A 20,834-nucleotide genomic window follows, 5' to 3' on the forward strand; every position below is an offset into this window, starting at 1 on the left:
CCTCGAAGAAACATTGCCATTGATTTGGGTGATGTACATAGTACATCACACGTGATGCATGAAAGACACCCGCGTTTGGCGCGATAAGCGAGCTCATGTACGCAATCGGAAGAATAATTTTCCGTGCCGGGTGCGTGGCCTAGCGGTCTCATGCTCGGTATTGTCGGAGTATGCACTAGACGAGCGTTGCTGCGTTCTGTCCCTGCAAACCCGTGCAATAATCTTTGGAACCACACCCGTTCGCGTCACAGCCGAAGCGCCATCTTTTTGTTTTCCGAGTCTCAGTCCCAGTGGGTACCTTCCCAGGGCTGCATATTAGAGGACTAATCATGAGTACCCGGGCCTGCACTAATTGATTGTTGATTTCATAAGAGAGATGCATTACTGTATCAGGAAAATCTGATTATTTGTGTACAATTATTACCAAGACCTGTCTTGATCCCCAAAAGATACATCATCCGTTGGTCTGTCTGCCTCATAACCACTAAAGAACAGCTCCAGACATAATACATGATCAGACTGATGACATTTCCGACAGTATCAATTCTTCGATAGTGGTGGCGCTGTACTCCTATGCTTATCTCTCAAGAAATCACAAATTTGTTCTTTATCCATCTGGTCGATCAATTGGTGATCGGGATGTGGTGAGTCCGTTTCTAACCGAGACCCGAGTCTCGATAAGTAACAAGCAAAATGATGACGAGACAAGTACACGGATGAAACATACCTTTCTCTCCTTGTAAATCGTTTCCTGTGGTAACCTTGCCTGCAAGGGTATAGATGCTCTCTTGAGCAGATTGCAGCGCCTCACCTGCTGCTGGGATGATGTTATCGACGACAGCCTCTTTCACGTCGGTGATCTTTTCGCTCGCGAGGGCTGTGACATTTTGCTGGAATCTTGTGGCAGACGCCCCGGCCGTTATCGAGTTGATTTGTTGTTGTACACTGGTAAGGACACCGTCCCCATTTGAGTCCCTTGAGCTGTCCGTGGAGAGAGAGTTATTCGAATCGCTCATTCTGTAGCCTTGGCGCTGGGATTGGAAGTGAAAATGGGAAGTGGAATGTATGGTCAATTGCGAGACCGATCTCCAAATCGTGAACGGGAACAGTTGAAATCACAGAATGAAGGTGGACAGGGATGACAGACACCATAGGGCTGAGGAGACACGCAGTAAGTCCGATATTTAGCGGCCTTGGAAGGGCCTATGACATCTTTCAGTGGGTAGAGGGCCCCCAAGTGTCTGGTCCAGGCAGCAGAAATCTGGGTGCTTGATCAGATTGGCTAAGATCATGGCGCTTTTGGTTTGGTTTCACTGAGGGTGTTCCAACCTGGATGGACCAATCTGTGCCAAGAGATGACGTCGCTGGACCCATCGGGCGTGCCCGGTATTTGAGATGAGGCTGACCGTGGAACAGTGAGGGTTGTGCGAATGCTGATTTCGTTTCGAGGTTTGAACCTCACCGCGCTTTGGAAATTTGGGCGCTTGTTTGGTATCGTGAGAGATGTTCGAGGGAGAATTTAGATGGTTTGTTTTGAGTTGATCGCCAGTGGCCTGTGTACTGAGTGAAGGGTCAGGTTGAAGAACCTAAGGAGGATAGAAATGACTCGTCTATATTCTCTTATTGCTGAGTCTCTCACATCTTTCTGCCATTGACTCCCGTACTTCATCCCGACTTGCCTGTTGGGACTCGGGAAGTAGAGCGGTGGTGGACTCAAACTGATCGATATACTGTACTTGGTCCCATCCATGCACCAATCATAAGTGGCCAGTCCCTCGCCCAAAGTTAAAAGAGTCTGACCCCACCAACCCCCCGCCTAGAAAAAGTTATTAACGCCAACGCCGCATTTCCACCCTCATCTCGAGTCCTTCTCCCCTGTTCATTGCAAGTCCCCTCTAACCTTGAAGTCTACCCTTTCAACCACATCTACTACTACGACCACCACCACCACACACTGGGCCGCCAAGCCCCTATCCCACCCAAAAATGGCACCTATCCCAATCACAATCGTAACCGGCTTCCTCGGCTCCGGCAAAACCACCCTCCTCCTCAACCTAATCCCGCAACTCCCCCCAACCTACCGCCTCGCGCTCTAAAAAACGAATTCGGCGACGTAGCCGTCGACTCCCAACTCGCCTCAACAAACTCCATCTCCGGCGTCCGCGAACTCCTCAACGGCTGCATCTGCTGCAACCTCGTCGGCCAACTCAGCGATGCCCTCGAACAACTCCGCACAACCGTTTCACCCGATCGCATCGTCATCGAGACCTCCGGTAGCGCATTCCCCGCCACGCTGGCGATGGAAGTAAACCGGCTTGCGCGGGAGGGTGCGGAGTTCGTTCTTGATGGGGTGATTAGCGTTATTGATGTGGAGAATTGGGCGGGGTATGAGGATACGAGTTATACGGCGAAGTTGCAGGCGCAGTATACGGATTTGATTGTTCTTAATAAGTGGGAGGAAGTGGGGGAGAGGAGGTTTGATGTTTGTTTGGATCGGGTGGGGGATTTGGGGATTGAGACGCCGTGGGTTAAGTCTGATAAGGGGTTTGTGGAGAAGGATGTTTTGTTGGGGATTGATGGGGCGCTGTTTGCGAAGGAGGAGGGGTTGGTCGAGGGGGAGAAAGACGGGCATGCCCATGGTCATGGGCATAAGCATGATCATCAGTCTGAGGTGGAGGTTTTGTCTGTGCAGTTGAAGAGTGCGCCGGGGAAGACGGTGGATGTTGAGGCGCTGGAGCGTCTACTGCAATTGGCGCCCAGAGAAGAAGTGTACCGCATCAAGGGTATCTTCCGATGCTCGGCTGCGACGCCACCCGTCGACACTTCGGATGATATGAACTCGAGAAAAACAGGGGATGCGTCGGAGACGAGGTACTATATCCTCAACTGGGCGTTTGGCCGGTGGACATGTACCCCGTCGACGGTCGTTGCCGAGTCGGCTGATGAATCTGTGGCGGCACGGTTGACGCTTATCCTCGCGCGGTACGAATCCGGCAAGTGGAAGAAGAAGTTGGAGGCTGGTGGTTTCGTCCAAGTCGCTGGTGGAGAGGCGACCGAGTTGGCCGTGGAGCGATTGGTTTGAACCGATGTGGAGGCAGATACCAGCTACAGCTGGGTTTGATGGATACCCATGATTCATGTATAGATTCTCAGAGACTGGGACTGGGACTGGGACAGAGCTTTGATTTCGTCACGATACACAGTTAGACACGTTGGCTAGACTAGATGATAGACACGACCACAGCCATGAAACATGCAATTGCATAACTGATACAGCGTTCGCGCCAATAGCAAGATGCAAGTCTAGATATAGGACAAGTCTACTTCGTGGCAAAGGAAAAGGTCAGGCCAACGGCAAGCACGCTCTATTCTAAAAAAAAAAAAATGTCTAGGACAAAGAGAAGAGCGTCGGTTATAAATGCAGCAAAAACATCAACTATATTATCGGGTCCTCCAAGGAGAAACAAAGCCAAAAGAGAGTTCAATTAACGCAAAAACAAAAAGGCAATTTCAAAAACAACACAAATATATGAAAATCCCTCTCACAGAGTAGACTAGTAGTTCAGCAAAGCCGAGGCACCAGTCTCACTCGAGATGTAAATCACCTCGTGGTTGTCAGAGAAGCCATTGAAGCGAGTAGCACTGCACTTGGTGTAAGCACCCATCTCCTCAAAGTACAGCCAGTCCCCGGTGTTCAGGAGCCCCGGCAGATCGATGCGCTGAGTGATCACATCGATGCCGTCGCAGGTAGGGCCCCAGATCGAGTACGAGTTGTTCTCCATCACCGCAGAGTTGGGCGTGCCGGGCTGCGAGTCATCGGCCGCGGACAGCAGCACCTTGGCAATCGGGTGCTGGTGGTCGAAGATGATGTTGGAGAAGTTGCCATACACACCGTCATTCAGGTACAGCATGTATGCATCTCGTGAAGGGTCCAGCGGGTCGGGAACGTCACGGCGGGCGATGACGTTGGCCGCAAGCGTGAACGCGCTGGCGACGTAGTAACGGCCAGGCTCGGCGATGATGCGGATATGCGGCGGGAAGTAGGTCTCCAGCGCGTCGCTCAGGATGCTCGAGAACTTCTCAAAGGTATCCTGGCAGAAACCACCACCGACATCAAGGGTGTGCAGCTCGTGGCCAATCTCGGCGGCCTGGTCAAACACCAGACGGGCGTCCTGAACGGCCTTGAGGAACGCACGCGGGTCTTCGGCGCCGGAGCCGACGTGGAAGCTCACGCCAACGACCTTGAGCTCGAGCTGGTGAGCAAGCTCCAACAGTTGCTGGGCCACATCCAAAGAGGCACCGAACTTCATGCTCAGTCGGCACAGGCTGGTCGAGTCGTCGGTCAGGATGCGAAGGTACAGCTCGGCATCCGGGAAGTGAGCCTTGATCTTGTAGAGCTCATCGGCGTTATCGAAGGTCATTTGCTTGACGCCGACCTGCGAGGCATAGCGCAGGTAAGACTTGGTCTTGCAGGGTTGAGCATAGATGATCCGGCTGGGATCAATGCCCGTCTGCAAGGCAAGGTCAATCTCTGACTTGGAGGCACAGTCGAAGCCATTGCCCAGCTGGGCCATAAGACGCAGAACCTCGGGGTCCGGGTTACACTTGACAGCTGTTCAAGATCGTTAGCAAAGATATCTTACGACATGACATCTCCAATGGCTGACGGAACTTACCATAAAAAGGCTTGACACGACCCAGGTTCATCTTCCAGCGCATGTGCTGGCGGTACACCTCTCCCATATCCGCCACGTAGAACGCATCCTCCTCCCCAGGCTCGCACCGATCGGTATCCACCTCCGCGGCGCGCTTCTTCAGCACATCCAACACCAACCCCTTCGCAGTCAACCCCGATTGCAACAATTCGTCCCCATGCTTGCTGAATTGACCCAGAAGGTCACGACTATTCAAGTCGTTTTTGATAGTGCATACATCAGTAGGCGATACACACGCAGTCGGTGCCATAACCGTGCAGCTGCGATTCAGCACGAATGGATCTTTTTTTAGAAGAAAAAGGGTAAAAAAAGGAAAAAAAGAAGTGTTAAGTCACAAAAAGTATGCGACTGCGTTAGGGAGGACGAAAAGTGTCGCAACCGTAGTTGACTGGACTAAGCCTCTTAGACCCTTCCTCCTTAAGAGGAAGAACCTTCAGAGAAGTCCTATGCGGCAGCTCAGGAATTGAGGGAATATTCTGAGAGGGCGTCAACGGGGTGAAAAAAGGCGCACCGGACGGACTCTCAGAGGGCAATAGCAGCAGGTGGTGGAATGTTGTTAAGAGTGTCGCGTTGACGGCGAGTGGAGACAATTTGGCTGAGCAGAATCGAGGCTACGGGAGCCGTGGTGACGTGGGGTTGCCTTTGGGTGAAACCAAAGGCAGGGATTTTGTGTTTTCGCTAACGATTGAGCGATTTCTGAGTGTTTGGAAAACTGGTCAGTTGAACCCAAGTTTCCAGGGGGGCCAGCAATGATTATGAGAGAAAAAATTGGACGGTTGAGAGGGAGGGAGAAGGGAGGGGGATCAGATTTTTAAATTTTGGGGAGAGTGTTCGGGGCGGTGTTTAGGGCACGGCGGCCACTGGTGGTAATGAAAAAAAAAATGACGCACGGGTACGGAAATACCCTCAACAGGTGGGTCGTGTGTGGATGTGTGACGGAGATAAGAAAGACAGCTACTCACCAGGACGCAGAGATCACACCCCAGAAAACAGGGTGGTCAGAATATTTGAAGAGAAGGTGGTTGGTGAGAAGGAAAAGAGCAGTGGTCCTGGGGGGAAAAACCATGAGGTTGAGTGTCGTGGGCGATGCTTACGGCAGCATCCGTCAAGGCAACCTTACTACAGTACTGTCTTCCTCTTCTTACCTGGTTGATACCACACAGGGTCTAGTTCGTCTAGTTCTTCCGCGGGCTCAAGTTTGGTACATTGTTCGTAAGGTTATTCCGTACCGTGACTGGACCCGACCAGGCCTACTGTAGTCCCTCTGGTTACTGCCCCGGAAAGGTTATTTACAGGCTTCGTTACTTAACATTACACTACTATAGCTTCCAACTTTTCATTCAGCTCCACATACAAACTGGGCAGCAATGATTATTACTAGCGTATAGTCGATGTATTTCAGGTTATCATAACAATCATATTGTCAAGGTTAAAGAGTTTTCGTTGATTTGTTTTTAGCCAGGCAGGCGTCACTACTACACTATGAGCGATTTCTCGTCCCCTCCATCGGTCTAGCCCAATCCCCAGATTTTTGATTCTGTTATACACCCCTTACCCCGTTGGCATTTCAAGGCATCATGCATGCTGCAGGAGGGCCAATCGTGCCTGCGGATCATCCTGGCCTTCGGAATTGCTATTTTCAGAGGTGAAAACATGCGGTGTGCTAACTTCCGAGTGTGAGACCCTCGGTCGTGTGCCTGTTCTGTCCGTGGGGGCGCACTGACTCTCCGTAGCCATTGAACGAACCGGACACGTCGAGGGCTGCCTCATAAAAGTCTGCGGTGGTCAACAACCCGAAGAAACTGTTGATCAATGTGCCTTGACTGCGAAGTTTCGGAAAAGCAACCACAGACAACAGTACATGCAGCAAGTAGGGTGGAAAAGTACGGATACAGACTCCGTACAGGATATAATACCGTGGAAGGTCGATGATCGGCGGGGGAGAAGCTGCGAACAGCTAAGGAGATCGGGCGGAGCAGGCAGAAAACGGGCGAAAACGGGCCTCGATGACGCACAGTAGCACGGACCACCATGCGCCGGGTATTGGTATTTCAACCCTTTTCAATGCCGTCTACTGTACTTCGTATAGGACATTGTACCAGAATACTGTGACAACTCTAAGCTCTCTTTACTCCAGACTCCTGCTGGTAGCAGTGCATCTCAATTTGATCAACCTGCTCCCACTGCGCCGGCAATGACACCTTTGTCTGCAGGGACGCAAACCCTGCACGGCGCATCAAATCGAAAAAGACTGCCTCGCTCTCGTGCCGTCGCTTCAAAGCTACCAGCACCATAGCTCCCGGTGAACCACGGACCAAGCGATCGAGGACAGACACCAGTGCGGGCAGACTATCCGCATTGTATGTACAGTCCGACACGAGAATCAAGTCAATGGGCCCTTGAGTGAGATTTGGCGTCGGGTCATCCCAGTCGAGCGTCTGAAACTTGATTGCCGCCGACGACTTGGGAGAGGCTTCATTGATGTTGCGAGTCACAATGTCGGAGACCTCAGGTAGGTCGGTCAGGAGCACCTCACAGTTGGCAAGCATTGTTGCAAGTGCAATGCCCACGATGCCACAACCAGCACCGAGCTCGACGACTTGGAGGTTCGACTTGCCAGAGTTCAGGAGCTGGTTTAGGACAGGCATGCTCTTCCCAGTGCCAGTAATGACTTGCTCGAGGAAGATGATGTTTGCAAGAGCCGCGTCCCTGTATTTGAGAGATTTGAGATTAAATTGCTTGTAAATGACCGAAGAAGTGAAAAGGAAAAAGCACGGCTTACCAGATGTGCCGCGCAATGCTGTTCCCCGTTTCCTCCCAGATCCTCAAGGGTCGCACATTATCTCCAATATTCAAATCTCGTCGGATCAATTGCTCGGCAGGCTCCCGTCCCGGTCCAAAGGGCGCGCTGCACCCTGATATCACCAATGGTGTAGAATGCTCTCCCAAGACATCTTTCTCAACATCGGGGAGACGAATTTTTAGCACCGCCGTTTGCCCGGCCACGTCATTGGGTGAGAAAGGACCAAGCAAAATAGACAATTGGCGGGAACCAGCCTGCCATTGTACAGCTGTCTGATATCGGACTTTGTGTGAGGGATGTTGTATCCAGCTCGCCGTCAAGTCCACATTCTCGGCGAGAAAATCGTCGCCTAGATCCGTAGTGATGCAGATCAGAGCGGATATGAAGACGGACTTTTTCTGCTGCTGGAACCGCGGTGTCTTTAAGAATCGGATATAATATACCATTTTAACAACAATTCTCCAGCAAAGAGGAGATTTACCTCATATCCAATAGTCCCAATTTCTATTGCTGCTGGGGTCCCGACCACCTTTTGGCTTTTACCCCAGACCAGGCCCCACTGTGGTCTCACGTGCCCCGCTGACTAACCGGAGATGACATCGCTAGTATCCCAACGTACCTTCAACACGCAATCACCCAGCATTCCAATCCCTTCGTCTTGCCAATGATGGCCACGGCGCGCCGATGAAGCCAGAAAACCATTCAATCCGCGCACCCACACGCTTTCCCACAGCCGGCGCCGCAAAATGATGCGCCCGCGCGACCCACGTATCCGCCAGCGGATCAATCAGATCTCGCATAATCTAGAGTCTGCCAACGAGTCCGCTCAGGAGGGTCTATACACCTTCTCTCAGAACTACCTCTCCCCATGCCTGGCCAACATTGGAAATTGTGTCCAGACCTGCACGGCGCCATGCCTGCCCAGCCGTGAGGACCAACTACGGCGCCGTCGACGCGGCCGTGCTGAGGCCAGCTTTGACTTCTACGATGATTGGGATAATGAGGAGGGTGAGGAGAGTCTGCTTGGCTGGGGCACTGGTGAACTTGACCGGCTGCTTGCGGGTAGTGGGCTGGCTCGCGGTGGTGGCAGTGCGGAGCAGCCTCGGCGGCCGAGGAAGATGAGCTATGGGACTCGTCAGACGAGAAGGCGGAGCACGGTGCATATCCCGGATACCCGTGCTGATCCTACGGTTATACCAAGTTCGTCATTGATAGGATTTTTGGAGCGCTTTCCCTGGCGATTTGGTGCCAGAGGCGTCAAGTATCGGCCCTCTGCTGCTGATTTGCAAGAACATCCGGGTAGTCACCGTCGTCATGAACCGGAGGACGAGCCATTGATGGAGGCTGCAGAAGATGACGGGGACTTTGTGTCTTATCAAAATAAGGGGAGGGAACGGAGCGGTACCCAGTCGTCGCGGGGGACATCTAATTCACTCAGTTCCCGAGGTGATCTATTTCCTAGCGACGAGGAGGAAGACGCTGTTCCGCTGGATGATGAATTTGCGTTGGTCTTTGGACGGCGGAACACAGGACTTGAGTCGGATGATCAGTCTGGGACGAAGCCCGAGATGGTTAGATCGGCCTCGGGCACGTCGAGTCTAGGCGATGCATCGTCCAAGAAGTCCAAGCGGAAGAAAAAGAAGAAGCGCTCGTCGACCAAGACAACCATGAGTGCGGACCAGGATGGCGTTTACAGCATTGGAACGCCGTCAACTGCGGACCTGAAAATGGAAGAGGAGCAGGTAGCACGGGAAGAAGAGTCCATGGTCCAGAAAAAGCGACTCGCAGCACAAGAATTGGCTTTGAAGCGCGGCCTGGAGCCGAGCAGTGCTGATATGGTGCGATATTCACAGCCACCTGGTCTCCAAATGAACGATGGTCTAAATTTTGTATCACAGTCCCCGAAAACTACCATCCCTACCAACCAAGCAACCGAGCCGTCTCCAACTCATAGCCCCCAAATGGCAGCGCGAGATCAAATCTCAAAGGGCCACATCAGGCAATCAAGTGACTCGTCCGCTCACCAGTACTCAGTGGATCAGATCGAGCCTTTCCCGCCGTTCCCGCTACCAGCATCTTCTTTACCTACTGACTCACCCGGTACCGCTGTTGCTTCTCCTCGGCCTGGCTCATTGAATGCCGACAGCGGCACCGAAAATGCCCGTGAAGCCGATGACGAAGCACCCCATTAAACTTAGCTGTGCTTGAGTTGCGAAAAGCAAAGCTCCCGGCGTGTATGAACGCTGGCTTGTACGATATAATGACTTCCTCTTTTGATGTACCTTATACCCCCTCGATGATGATTCAGGCCTTTTTTATTGATTGCAATTTTATTTCAATGCTGGGAACCAAATATAGTAGGCGATGAAGCCATCTCCCTGGCTCGTTGTCTCCCTGGCTAGTTGTCTCCATGGCTAGTTGCGTTCGTAAAAATGTTAGACGTGAAGATCACTAGGGTATTTACCGGAACTGGAAGGAGAAGGAAGAATAGGATGTTGGCTTCGGGGTTTTCTTGACTAAAGTGACCTTCTCCGAGCCTTTTCAGCTCAGCTCAGCTTAGCTCCGAAGGGGAGAGCTGAATACTAAGCTTCCACTTGTGGACCTAGACCTTGATTCATTTGATGCGCCCCGGGCGGGGCCTCAGTCAGCCTTGATATGGACGGACAACTCTCATAAATTGCCTCTTCCTCAACGAAACGGACCTTTAGGTATTAGCCTCTGCAGGAGACGGTTCTGTCATTGAAATCTGCATCCCTAATCAATTATTGTCTCATGCTGTTGGCATCCACAATGATCGAACCCGATGCCAGTTCCAACCCGATGCCGAGCGAGAATTATGAGACTCAAAAGTTTCTCTGGTACGAGCCCAAGCTCACTGAGGTCGAGTCCGAAGCAAGAGAGCTTCTCGAAACATATAGCCATATTCCGTCCGATAAAGTTGTGCAACATGTGAATAGCCTGGTGTGTGGCCCCCTGCGTCAGTTTCAATCCCGAGTGGTACACGTACTAACTGCATCGGCAATATATAGCGAGATCGAGCATTTGCGATAGTAAGTGGATTCGAAATTCCATTGGTTGAGCTAGAACGCGTTCTTCTTCATAACAAGATGTAGAGGCAATGCTGATACACTTCAGTTTCCATACCCCTGCATCGGCGCCTTCCGTTTCCTAGACATGAGTATCCCCCAATTACCGATCTATCCAGAGATTCTCGAGCATCTCAAGTCTGGCCAGAGGCTATTGGACATTGGATGTGCCGTGGGACTAGAACTGCGTCGATTGGTAGGCTCATGATGTTGAGACGTGGAAAAGGCTTTGGAGACAGGTCGAGGAGGAGACTGAAACCAAGTGGGAGGTTGAGGCTTGAGTTGAGATTTGGGAGGGCGTTAATTCGGCGTTGACCAAGTATCATCCTGGTGTGGAACCTTTGAAGATGCGGTTTGTTTCGAGGAGGCTATAGAATGTATGCCACTGAGTATTCAGCACCGGGAATGGCTACTCTTGATGTCATTGCAAGCTTCTCCTTCCCAGAATCCTAGCCAGTGGGTTCACACCCCACAATTCCCGTATGCTCCCTGAGATATGTACATTAATCAGCCCAGATATCTAGTTAATCTTTGAGCCCCACCGCTTAGTGTTAACTAACTTAGCAATCTTTCTTTCCGATGACAAATCCAACCATCTCTCCACTCAGTAACTAGTTCGCTGGTTAGTTATAGGGTTGTTATTGGTCAAGAAAAATTTATTTATAAATTTGCATACCTTGTTTTATAGTCTCGCCCTCTCGATTTCGGGATCTCTCCGTGTTTGATCGCTTCATTTCCGATTGCCCATGATGACATCAAACGAAGCCGCCTGGATCAAGAAACCCGGCGGGTTGATTGAGGTAGAGACCGTTGAGAAATGGATTCCAGACGGTGTTGAACTTTTGGTCCGGGTTGAGGCTGTTAATTATAACCCAACTGACGCGAAACTTCGGAGGTACGTGTATGGACAATGGCGTTTGGAACTTGTACTGATCTTGAACTGCAGGTCTGATTTATTTCAACCTCAATTCCCGCTCATTGTTGGATTCACCTTTGCGGGGACCGTTATCTCTACTGGACCTGATGTCAGTTCGGTAAAGCCCGGCGATCGAGTAGTGGTAGCCCGATGGGGCCAGGCTGGAACTGATAACAAGTTCGCGGCGCTGCAGAGATATGCACTGGCGCTGGAGGAGAACACCTTGAAACTCGAGCCAGAGATCACCTTTGAAGATGCCTCGGGGGTTATCGCCAACTTAGCTACCGTTGTCTCCGCTCTCAACATCTATATGGGCCTGTCCTTGCCTCCAGTTACTGGAAGAGCACAGAAAAACGGAAAGCGGATAGGTATGGCGGATCATCAGCAGTCGGCGGACTGGCTGTCAAGTATGCTACCGATGCTGGATACGAGGTCGTGACCACCTCATCGTCGGCGAATAAGAAGCTTGTGGAGGAGCGCCACGCAGCCCATATTATCGATCATTGCCAGTCGAAAGAAGATATTCTCCGGGAACTACGGGCCCATGGCCCTTACGAAGGACTCTTCGAGGCCATTGGCTCGCAGACGACCACATAACTCATGGTGGAATTGCTTCGAGAAACTGACGGCCAATTTTTGGCAACCAGCCCTTCTCCCGGGGGTGATCAAATATCAAAGAACGTCCAGAAGACGTGGGCAGGATATTCCGAAACCCTTGCCTCTGAAGAAGCAAACCGGGCATTACGTGTGTGGTACATGGAGAGCTATTTACCGGAAGCCCTGAAATCTCCCTCAGTATAGCCCAACCCTGCATTATGGCTCAAAGGAGGACTAAACTCCGCCCAAGAGGCGTTGGATTTGCTGTACGAGGGCAAGGTCAGCGGAAGAAAGGTCTACCTATATCCACAAGATTAGCTTGGTTTCGCGTTGAATCGCCCTGTACCTTAGTTGCTTCAAAAATCTCACAGTACACAATTCAACGAGAGCCGCGCGATCAAGGTCACGAAGATGGACCACCCTCCTCGGCTCAACATGATTTTGCCGCTCTCTCCAAACCATCTCTGCCACGGCCATGATAATGCTCTGATCTGGCTTTGAAAGTATAGAAGAGCTTTTAGAGTAATAAGTTTTAATCAAGCGGGGTATGGACCAGAGTCCGTCTTACACCTTTCCGGCCAGTGCAGCTCTTATAATTCCAATTGATGGCGTGCTTTCTTTTCAAAAATTCACTATCTTTGCCCCGCAAAGAAATCCTCCAGGACTGACTGTCATTTATTGCGGAAACAAAGCTTATATCTGAATTTGTACATACATAAAATCTGCGAAAGCTTTAGACATCTTCGAGAACGACTTCTCTGTCAATCCTTTGAACAACATCCAGAAGATATTTGGAATCGTGTCCAGAATGATGTTTAGAATGATGTTTGAAATGAGGGCTAAAAGCATTTTTACATGATAGAAAATAAACCTTTTGTCCATGCATAATGGAACCTATTATCAGTGTGGTTATCTCGGTATATTAAATGAAGTTTGATACTGAGGGGTAGATACGAGATACGCTATGCTCTGTCCCAAGCACGCCACGTCGAAGAATGCTCCGTCTATCTTGCGCCATTAAAGGTCGTGATTTCGAGGTGATCGCATTAGAAATCAAACTTTCTGGAAGAGTGCGCCAAATCTCTTAACTGAGATCAAATCCTCATATTTTACTCTCTTGACGCTGCATTTAGGACGTGCTACCTCCGTCTGTCAGGCTTGAGAATACCCTAGTCAACATGGCCGAAAAGATAGATAAGCTTCCTACGGCGACATCTTCACCGGATCTCTCCAACGGGGAGTCTGGAATTGAGACAACACTTCCTCAACATAACAAAGTTCATTATGTCGATCGTGATCAGAGCGGTCTTCTTCCGGCATATGAGGCAGAGCTCATTCCAGGCTACGATGCCAATCTCATGGGTGCGAGAGCGACTCTGAGTAGCGCTGAAGAGAAGAAGCTCCTAAGACGAATTGATTGGCATCTCATCCCTCTTCTAGCTGTGATGTATATGCTCAAGAGTGTTGATTTCACCAATGTAGGTTCAGTCATATAAGCAGTTGACTTTTAAGCTAATTTGGGCGAACAAGGTCTCTTATGCACGAACTATGGATAAAGGCACACCTCACAACATTCTGACAGAGCTCAAAATGACCTCCAATCAGTATAATCTGGTGACAACTATGTACTATGTAGGTTTATCTGCTTGTAAACAAAAGACTGGTGCTGACTACCCCAGATACCCTATATTGTCGCCGAAGCTCCATCCAACCTGATATTGAAAGGCGTGCGACCGTCAGTATGGCAGGCTCGAATCATGGTGGGTCGTTTAGTCCAACAATACTTGAATACCGCACTAACCATGATGAAGGTTTCTTGGGGTATTGTTCTTTGTTGCCACGCTGCTGTGACAACCCGGCAAGGTTTATATGCTGTTCGGTTCTTCCTCGGCCTGTTCGAAGCTGGCCTTTGGCCGGGTATGCTAGTACACATATGCTACTGGTATAGACCGGACGAAATTGCACCAAGAGTTGTACTTGTTACTCTCCTGGGAAACTTCAGCTCGGTCATTAGTGGAGTGCTCGCTTTTGCTTTCAACGGCGTTGTCGCGGGTGGATTGTCGGGTTGGAAGTGGTGAGTATGGATGATTCTAGGCATATGGAACAAGGGCACTGATAGTCTCTGCAGGCTGATATTGACTGAAGGCATTTTTACCGTTTTGCTTGGAGTTTTCACCTATTTTTTCCTGCCTGACTGTAAGTTAGTCAACCGCTCAAGTTGACTCCGACTAATGGCGTTTCAAGTTCCGTCTACTGCCTCATGGCTTTCTGAAAGAGAGAAAGCATTTATTCAAGCACGCCTTCCTAGCAACTCTCCGCGAGCATCAGAAGCAAACTTCAACTTGCAGGAGCTGATAACAACTTTGAAAAACAAGAGAATCTGGCTTTTCCTACTATGCTGGGCCTTCTTCACGATAGGCACAACTGGTCTTACCTTCTACCAGCCGACCGTCATCGCCAATCTCGGGTTTACGTGAGTTTATGACCATTTTTTCGAAGACGTTGCATTCTAATGAATTTTCAAGTTCAATTGGTCAAGCGCAGCTTTTGAACATTCCCTCCGCTGTATTTGCAGTCATTTTGACCATCGCATTTGGAATCTTCTCGGACACTGGACGTATTCCACAGCCAGTTATCCCGCTCTTCTTCATGATTGTAATTGAGGCCTGCTACGGTGTTCTCTATGCTTTCCCCAGCAATAGTGGTGTTTACGCTGCCACAATCATAGCCGGTGGATTTTCAACTGCGTGGTAAGTCAATTGGATGGCTCTCACGACCCAAAATTTGTACTAATCGAAATAGGTACACCATGATGTGGCCCTGGAGAGTCCAGACTACCGAGGGGGCAACTGGCTCAGCATTCGCAATTGCCTTTGCGAATAGCTATGGTCAGATCGGAGGAGCAGTTGGATCTCAATTGTTCAACTCTCGTTACGCACCGCATTACACTACTTCCTTCGGAATCGCTATGGGATTTATTGGCATGGCTATAGTCATGAACATTATTACTTGGGGATTTACCTGGAGAGTTGATGTCGATACCAGAAAGCTGAAAAGAATCAGGATCGCAGCGGCCAAGAAAAACCAAGCTGTGTTGGATGACGTTGACATTCATGTCGGAGAGAAGAAAAGACAGTGAGATGGGAGATTGAGATGGGAAGGGATGACTATCTGAGGATACACAGGTGATTATACTATGATTGATGAAGTAAATGGAAACATATCAGGCAAGACGATATAATTATGGCGAGATATTTTTTACATTTATTCTCTGTTTCTTTTCCTGGAACAGTTTACCCCATCTATCATCCGATTCTAGAATGCAGGGATAAGGCTACGATACTGCAACTAAGCTGGTCCAAGGTACTTGCAGGAGTGTCGCTGTATTGGCGCCTTGGGGGCGGCAAACAAGAGCTTCTGAATGGACGGCATGTAGGCATGATCAGTGTAGGGCACTGTTTCGCTCTCTTCGGGGGTCCTAGGAAACTTTGCAGTAGAATACATACAATAACAAAGCGAATGGCTGAGAAGTTTATAGTCATAGCTCGGTTAGTGCGTCCTATGTATTATTATTACTTCATTCCCAGTGATTCCACGCGTCCATCGTAACTGCGTTCTAGACCATAGACTCTCTGCCCAAGTTCGCTTCAATCGGTGATGTACTAATCCCAGTGAATATCGCACGGTCGCGCGGGACAGTGGCGCTGCTTTTATCTCGCTCACCTGCGTTTATTGTGACATGGACATACAGCTACGTAGGAGGGGTGAAGTCCAACCCCGCATAGGCCACACATGTACAGTTGTCGGGGTCCATAAGCTTGTAAGCTTGAACCTGCATAATTGACGACATCTAATGTGTTAATCGGCGCTGACTACAGGTCGGCACACCCTCCCGAAGACCGGCGAGCGATACGAATAACATCTTATCGCACCATCAACTAATTTATGGCGTAGAGCCGCCAGTTACGGTGTTCTGTATTAGAAATACTAAAGAGAAAGCTACGATAAAGATAGTTAACGGTATAACTGGGGAAAACCACTTGGGTTTACGATCCCCCCGCACCCCTTGCTTCTTGCTTTTTTTTTTTTTTTCAAAAGTCCTGTCAAATTATAAAATTGCTTTATTTCACGACTCTCCTACTGGCAACTACGAGACCACTTTCTCTGAAATAACCTCCCAATATGAGAATAAATCACCTCTGGGGCATCACTGCCCTTGCAAGAGCAACGCTCGGGTCCGATTTGCAACAGCCGTTGGGTGGGAATCTCCCGCCTGGAACAGTGCATCCGTCTGAATTTGACACCATCATCGCTTCATCGCCCCTTCTCGCTTTTCACAGAAGCATCGTGGAGATCCCATCCGTAAGTGGCGATGAGAAAAACGTCGGGGAGTTCGTCCTGGATTTTCTATCATCGCACAACTTCACCGTGGAGAAGCAAATCGTCGTCCCAGAATCTGATGACAACAAAGAGCGATTCAATATCTATGCCTACGTTGGAGAGAATCGATATCCTGACGTGCTACTGACAAGCCATATCGACACCGTCCCACCCTTTATTCCTTATTCTTTGCATTCACCAGCTTCAAGATCCAGGGGAAGATCCTCATTCAATCGAGCGGACTTGATTATTGCTGGCCGTGGCACGGTCGATGCTAAAGCCAGTGTCGCGACTATAGTCTTCGCTGCTATCGAGATTCTCCATGAAAATCCTGATGCCTCGATCGGATTACTATTTGACGTTGGCGAGGAGAAATTCGGTGTGGGAATCAAACATTTCTCAGACTCGGATCTCAACCCGACCCCACCCAAGTTCCATACAGTTATCTTCGGAGAGCCTACTGAGCTCAGCCTTGTTGCCGGCCACAAGGGCTCGCTAGGGTTGAAGGTGATCGCCAAAGGCAAAGCAGCCCATTCGGGATACCCTTGGCTCGGAGAAAGTGCGATCTCAGCCATCCTCCCTGTTTTGACTCGTCTCGATAATCTTGAAAATGTCTTGCCTGTAGATGGCGGCCTTCTTCGAAGTGACAAGCTGGGCAAATCAACGTTGAATATTGGTCAGATATATGGCGGTGTCGCTGGCAACGTCGTTCCAGCTTTTGCCGAAGCCTCGGTGTCAGTCCGTCTTGCAGCGGGGACCCCCGATGACACGAGAAAGATTCTCCAGCGGGCTGTCGATGAAGTGACTGGAAGTGATGGAACTGTAGTCCTAGACTTTGGAGGACTGAAAGCGGGGGGTGCGCCGCCTCAGTATTTCGACGTGGACGTGGACGGATTTGATGTTATTACTGTGAACTACGGTACAGATGCTGCATCGCTACATATCCACGATCAAGGTATCCAGAAAGTCCGCAGGTATCTCTATGGGCCAGGAACTATTCATGTTGCACATGGTGATAACGAAGCAATCACCGTGGGAGAGCTTGAGGAAGCGGCACGCGGTTACAAAAGATTGATTTCGGCTGCTCTATAATTGCTGCGACGGCTTTCCTGAACAAGACAGGCCAGGCGCGATCAGGAAATTCATTTTATTTCGCGCGGAGAATCTGAGGTGGTATTATGGCTCAAATTCCCCTTAAACAACTATGAACCTGAAGTACAAAGTGTCCACCTGATTAGAAGCCCTCAAAGGTTCAGAATAGACCCGCAAATCCGACGAAGAATGACTGTCCACGTCTGGGAACGGGTCTATTGATGTTCTCCCAGCATTCACTTTTGTAGATCCATGAACGAAGCTTGATCAATCCAGTTGGAATGATATCAAATCAATCTATTTCCATGATTTGCGTTCTCATTTCCAAATATTCTATTCAACGTAGATGGCAGTGCACCAGGCAATTGTTCCGCGTTGCCCCATTGGTTACTGGCTGAAAATTGCTGGGCGGTGTGTGTCAAAAGACCAGAGTCATAGGGCAAGCCATGCTGGACATCTGGAACTGTTTGTGTTGAAGGTTTCTGCGTTTGTGGAAAAGGTGTTGGGTCTTGGAACAGCCAAGGCGGATTAGCCAGGGACATGATTTCTTGGTCGAAAATAGTCCATGAGTCATCGACCATTGGTCCAGGGAATGCTAATACTGAGCTGGTATCCGGGGGAGTGTGCATGGCCTGCATGCTTGATTCGAGGCGCTGGGATAGAACGGTGTGAATGCTGGCTGCCGACTGATGACTTCGTTCGAGGCTTTGGAGATGTGCTTGAATGAGATGAAGATCTGTGGGATGTGTAAGTTAAAGCGAATGTCCCTGCCCTGGGTTATGGTCAATACTAACCATCTTGGTGTGTCATGCCATCTTCTACACCACGTAGCAGTAGCATAGCGGCCCAAGTTATCATCTGCGTAGATCGGAGATCAGAACATATCAATTTTAGATCCAGCAAGGTTCAACTCACGATTAGATCCCAATTGGACCAAATGCTTGCATCATCTTGCCGCAGCCTCAGCACAGCTCTTGCTGAAACAAGCAGCTCATGTCTCTCGACAGGGGTGATCTTTGCGGAGCTCAAATCAAACCCCCGAGCAGGGTGGTATATTGACAGCACAAAAAGCTTGTGTAAATGATACTGTAATAGTATCAGAATTCCCTGTCGATCTGAAGCACTAGGCTCTAAACGGACGATTTTGTCAGATAGACATCAAATTATAGACCCCACGCTCAAGCACTTACGGGATGTTCCGTTATATCGCACCAGCCAATCATCTAGCTTACGTGCCCAAAGCCGAATGACATCAGAATCGTGGTCCGAGAACGAGGACTGTGGAGCGGGGATATTGCCGGAAATGTCGGCATTTATTGAGCACCAGATAGTCGGCAAGCCTTTGCCAACAAAATGGCTCAAGCCGTAGTGCATCATATCAGCGAGACCTTGGAAGGCGTTTCCATGTTGAGTTTCTAGACGCTGGATATCAGATTTCGGTGGCTGTCGAGGCAGCAGGGGATGGGTCATGTGCATTGACGCATGCTCGATATCAATGACCTAGTAAATTGTTAACCAGCCCATTCTATGACGGAGGTGGGTTCAATCTCACCTGGAGACCACAAAATAATCCTCGCCAGTCAGGGGTGGAAGTTTCCATTTCCGAGGGACAATGATCTAGCCAGAGACGGTATGCGATTGCGATCCATGAGCCAGTTGCGTCGATATAAGCTTCAGAGCTTAGGCTCGCCATGATCAAGCCTAAAATGTTATGAAAGACCTTGTCTTCCTTGCTTCTCGAATCGTCCATTGGCTCTCCATCAGTACAGGAATCGCTTTCCACAGTTTCATCTCGCTTTAAGCACGGCGTCACCAGCTCGGCGATTGCGCTGCATGTGGCTGCAAAGTAGCCTGATTCCATAGCCGCCAACTCGGGCTGGTGGTGGTGAAGGGCAGAAATATAGAGCACAGAAGCTAGAAGTAATGGTGTGGGCGACGTAAATACATCTCGGTCTTTCAAGAAATGAAGAAGTGGCAGATTATTCAGGAATCTTCACTAGAGTCAGCGAGCGCGATTCAAGGAAATTATCATATAACTTACGAGCTCCAAAGGCGTTTCACAATTGGCCTGGACCACATACTTTCATCCGGCGCAGGGCGTGTTATAGACCTCAGGTGAGCCACTGCTTTCCAGACGCCCTGCAGGGGTACTAAATATGGTTCATCATCCAAGTCCAAACTCTCAGTGACCGAGACACTTGTTTGCGGTGCATCCTGGCTAATTCCCAGTGCGGCCTCAATTCGATCTAGTCGGTCGAGAACGGATCGTTGATCATATGTTGATGACCGAGAAGCCTGAAGCTCACTGTGGGCCTCTTCAACCAACTCATGCAATGCAGACGCCTTATCAGGTGTCAGTAGGCTGCACAAATCAAGCAATCTTGGCTTGGCACATACGTTTGCTCTGGGTTTAAAGATACATGGCGTCTGATTGTGTCGGCAACGACGGCATGGAGGATCCCCTGAGACCTCACATTTCATCTAAGACCCGTCAGCCAATCGGCGAGGCTATATACTGGAGTATGCCTACTGATAGATACCTTCAGTCTCCGACAGTTGACTGAGGATGATGCCGTTAGATCCGCGCCAGCATTGAAAGCTCTTTTTAACACTCACCGCATGCCTTGGTCGGCTTGGGCCCCAGAACCATATTGGCCCGCTTGATCATGGTGTTCTGAGATGGTTACATCGTACGAGGAAAGAGGAAACCCCGACTTGGCGCCTCTCCACGGTTTCTTATCGGCAACCACGTGAGTCGGAGCTTAAAGTAACCCGCTCATCCGGGGAAGACGCTAACCCAGTTAGGCGTCGCAGCTGAACGGAGAAGATGAGACTGCGTGCCATAACTTCGATTGAATTCATTATTAACGATCATGCTTTGGGAGGGCAATTGTACAATATCTATTTTTTGGAATAATTATTGATCATGTTCTCACGTTTTTAGTCCGCCCTGCGTAGGCTGAAAGTGTATCCAGGGCGGTTCCGATAAACGGAGATGAGAAGTGTACCTCAAGAGGTTCACGTTCCTACTGTTCTTGCGCATGCATCCACCACCGTAGGTGATAGAATGCCACATCTTTCAATCAATAGGAGCAGCTGATTGAAGACGTGAGGAAAGCTCTGGTGCTCGAAGGCACGTATAGATCTTGATGCGCGGGGTGTGTAGAGTTTGAATAAGAAAGGAATAAGAGAAGGAAAGGAGGACCAGGGATTCATGCAGGTCATATAGTATACATATATGTACA

General features: G+C 49.8%; 10 protein-coding genes across 10 annotated transcripts; 6 read left to right on the plus strand and 4 right to left on the minus strand.

Moving 5' to 3' along the window:
- Positions 1-540: 540 nt before the first annotated feature.
- On the minus strand, positions 541-1,016 carry N7473_007934 (uncharacterized protein; the record flags this gene model as incomplete). Its single annotated transcript, XM_057153874.1, has 2 exons — positions 541-656; positions 728-1,016. 2 exons carry the CDS (start codon positions 1,014-1,016, stop codon positions 541-543), a joined length of 405 nt encoding a protein of 134 aa, XP_057008212.1.
- Positions 1,017-1,122: 106 nt separating this feature from the next.
- N7473_007935 (uncharacterized protein) lies at positions 1,123-3,082 on the plus strand (the record flags this gene model as incomplete). Its single annotated transcript, XM_057153875.1, has 2 exons — positions 1,123-1,171; positions 1,821-3,082. 2 exons carry the CDS (start codon positions 1,123-1,125, stop codon positions 3,080-3,082), a joined length of 1,311 nt encoding a protein of 436 aa, XP_057008213.1.
- Positions 3,083-3,554: 472 nt separating this feature from the next.
- On the minus strand, positions 3,555-4,965 carry N7473_007936 (type III PLP-dependent enzyme; the record flags this gene model as incomplete). Its single annotated transcript, XM_057153876.1, has 2 exons — positions 3,555-4,612; positions 4,677-4,965. 2 exons carry the CDS (start codon positions 4,963-4,965, stop codon positions 3,555-3,557), a joined length of 1,347 nt encoding a protein of 448 aa, XP_057008214.1.
- Positions 4,966-6,455: 1,490 nt separating this feature from the next.
- On the minus strand, positions 6,456-7,964 carry N7473_007937 (protein N-lysine methyltransferase family protein; the record flags this gene model as incomplete). Its single annotated transcript, XM_057153877.1, has 2 exons — positions 6,456-7,424; positions 7,498-7,964. The coding sequence occupies 2 exons, from the start codon at positions 7,962-7,964 to the stop codon at positions 6,833-6,835; spliced, it is 1,059 nt and encodes a 352-aa protein (XP_057008215.1). The 3' UTR covers positions 6,456-6,832.
- A 300-nt stretch (positions 7,965-8,264) lies between these two features.
- N7473_007938 (uncharacterized protein) lies at positions 8,265-9,710 on the plus strand (the record flags this gene model as incomplete). The annotated part of the gene is made up of 1 exon (XM_057153878.1): positions 8,265-9,710. The coding sequence occupies one exon, from the start codon at positions 8,265-8,267 to the stop codon at positions 9,708-9,710; it is 1,446 nt and encodes a 481-aa protein (XP_057008216.1).
- A 598-nt stretch (positions 9,711-10,308) lies between these two features.
- Positions 10,309-10,885, plus strand: N7473_007939 (uncharacterized protein; the record flags this gene model as incomplete). The annotated part of the gene is made up of 4 exons (XM_057153879.1): positions 10,309-10,479; positions 10,548-10,568; positions 10,654-10,800; positions 10,844-10,885. The coding sequence occupies 4 exons, from the start codon at positions 10,309-10,311 to the stop codon at positions 10,883-10,885; spliced, it is 381 nt and encodes a 126-aa protein (XP_057008217.1).
- Positions 10,886-11,353: 468 nt separating this feature from the next.
- On the plus strand, positions 11,354-12,117 carry N7473_007940 (uncharacterized protein; the record flags this gene model as incomplete). The annotated part of the gene is made up of 3 exons (XM_057153880.1): positions 11,354-11,499; positions 11,551-11,838; positions 11,889-12,117. The coding sequence occupies 3 exons, from the start codon at positions 11,354-11,356 to the stop codon at positions 12,115-12,117; spliced, it is 663 nt and encodes a 220-aa protein (XP_057008218.1).
- Positions 12,118-13,295: 1,178 nt separating this feature from the next.
- N7473_007941 (uncharacterized protein) lies at positions 13,296-15,256 on the plus strand (the record flags this gene model as incomplete). The annotated part of the gene is made up of 8 exons (XM_057153881.1): positions 13,296-13,595; positions 13,648-13,749; positions 13,797-13,877; positions 13,929-14,191; positions 14,246-14,313; positions 14,362-14,590; positions 14,643-14,867; positions 14,920-15,256. 8 exons carry the CDS (start codon positions 13,296-13,298, stop codon positions 15,254-15,256), a joined length of 1,605 nt encoding a protein of 534 aa, XP_057008219.1.
- Positions 15,257-16,299: 1,043 nt separating this feature from the next.
- Positions 16,300-17,589, plus strand: N7473_007942 (M20 family metallopeptidase; the record flags this gene model as incomplete). The annotated part of the gene is made up of 1 exon (XM_057153882.1): positions 16,300-17,589. The coding sequence occupies one exon, from the start codon at positions 16,300-16,302 to the stop codon at positions 17,587-17,589; it is 1,290 nt and encodes a 429-aa protein (XP_057008220.1).
- A 287-nt stretch (positions 17,590-17,876) lies between these two features.
- N7473_007943 (uncharacterized protein) lies at positions 17,877-20,257 on the minus strand (the record flags this gene model as incomplete). The annotated part of the gene is made up of 9 exons (XM_057153883.1): positions 17,877-18,325; positions 18,384-18,447; positions 18,505-18,719; positions 18,780-19,089; positions 19,142-19,580; positions 19,631-19,932; positions 19,987-20,070; positions 20,130-20,149; positions 20,206-20,257. The coding sequence occupies 9 exons, from the start codon at positions 20,255-20,257 to the stop codon at positions 17,877-17,879; spliced, it is 1,935 nt and encodes a 644-aa protein (XP_057008221.1).
- Between the last annotated feature and the right edge of the window lie 577 nt (positions 20,258-20,834).

This window comes from Penicillium subrubescens (genome assembly GCF_028828155.1).
Source record: "Penicillium subrubescens strain IBT 31985 chromosome Unknown utg000005l_segment0_segment0, whole genome shotgun sequence".
Taxonomy (NCBI): domain Eukaryota; kingdom Fungi; phylum Ascomycota; class Eurotiomycetes; order Eurotiales; family Aspergillaceae; genus Penicillium; species Penicillium subrubescens.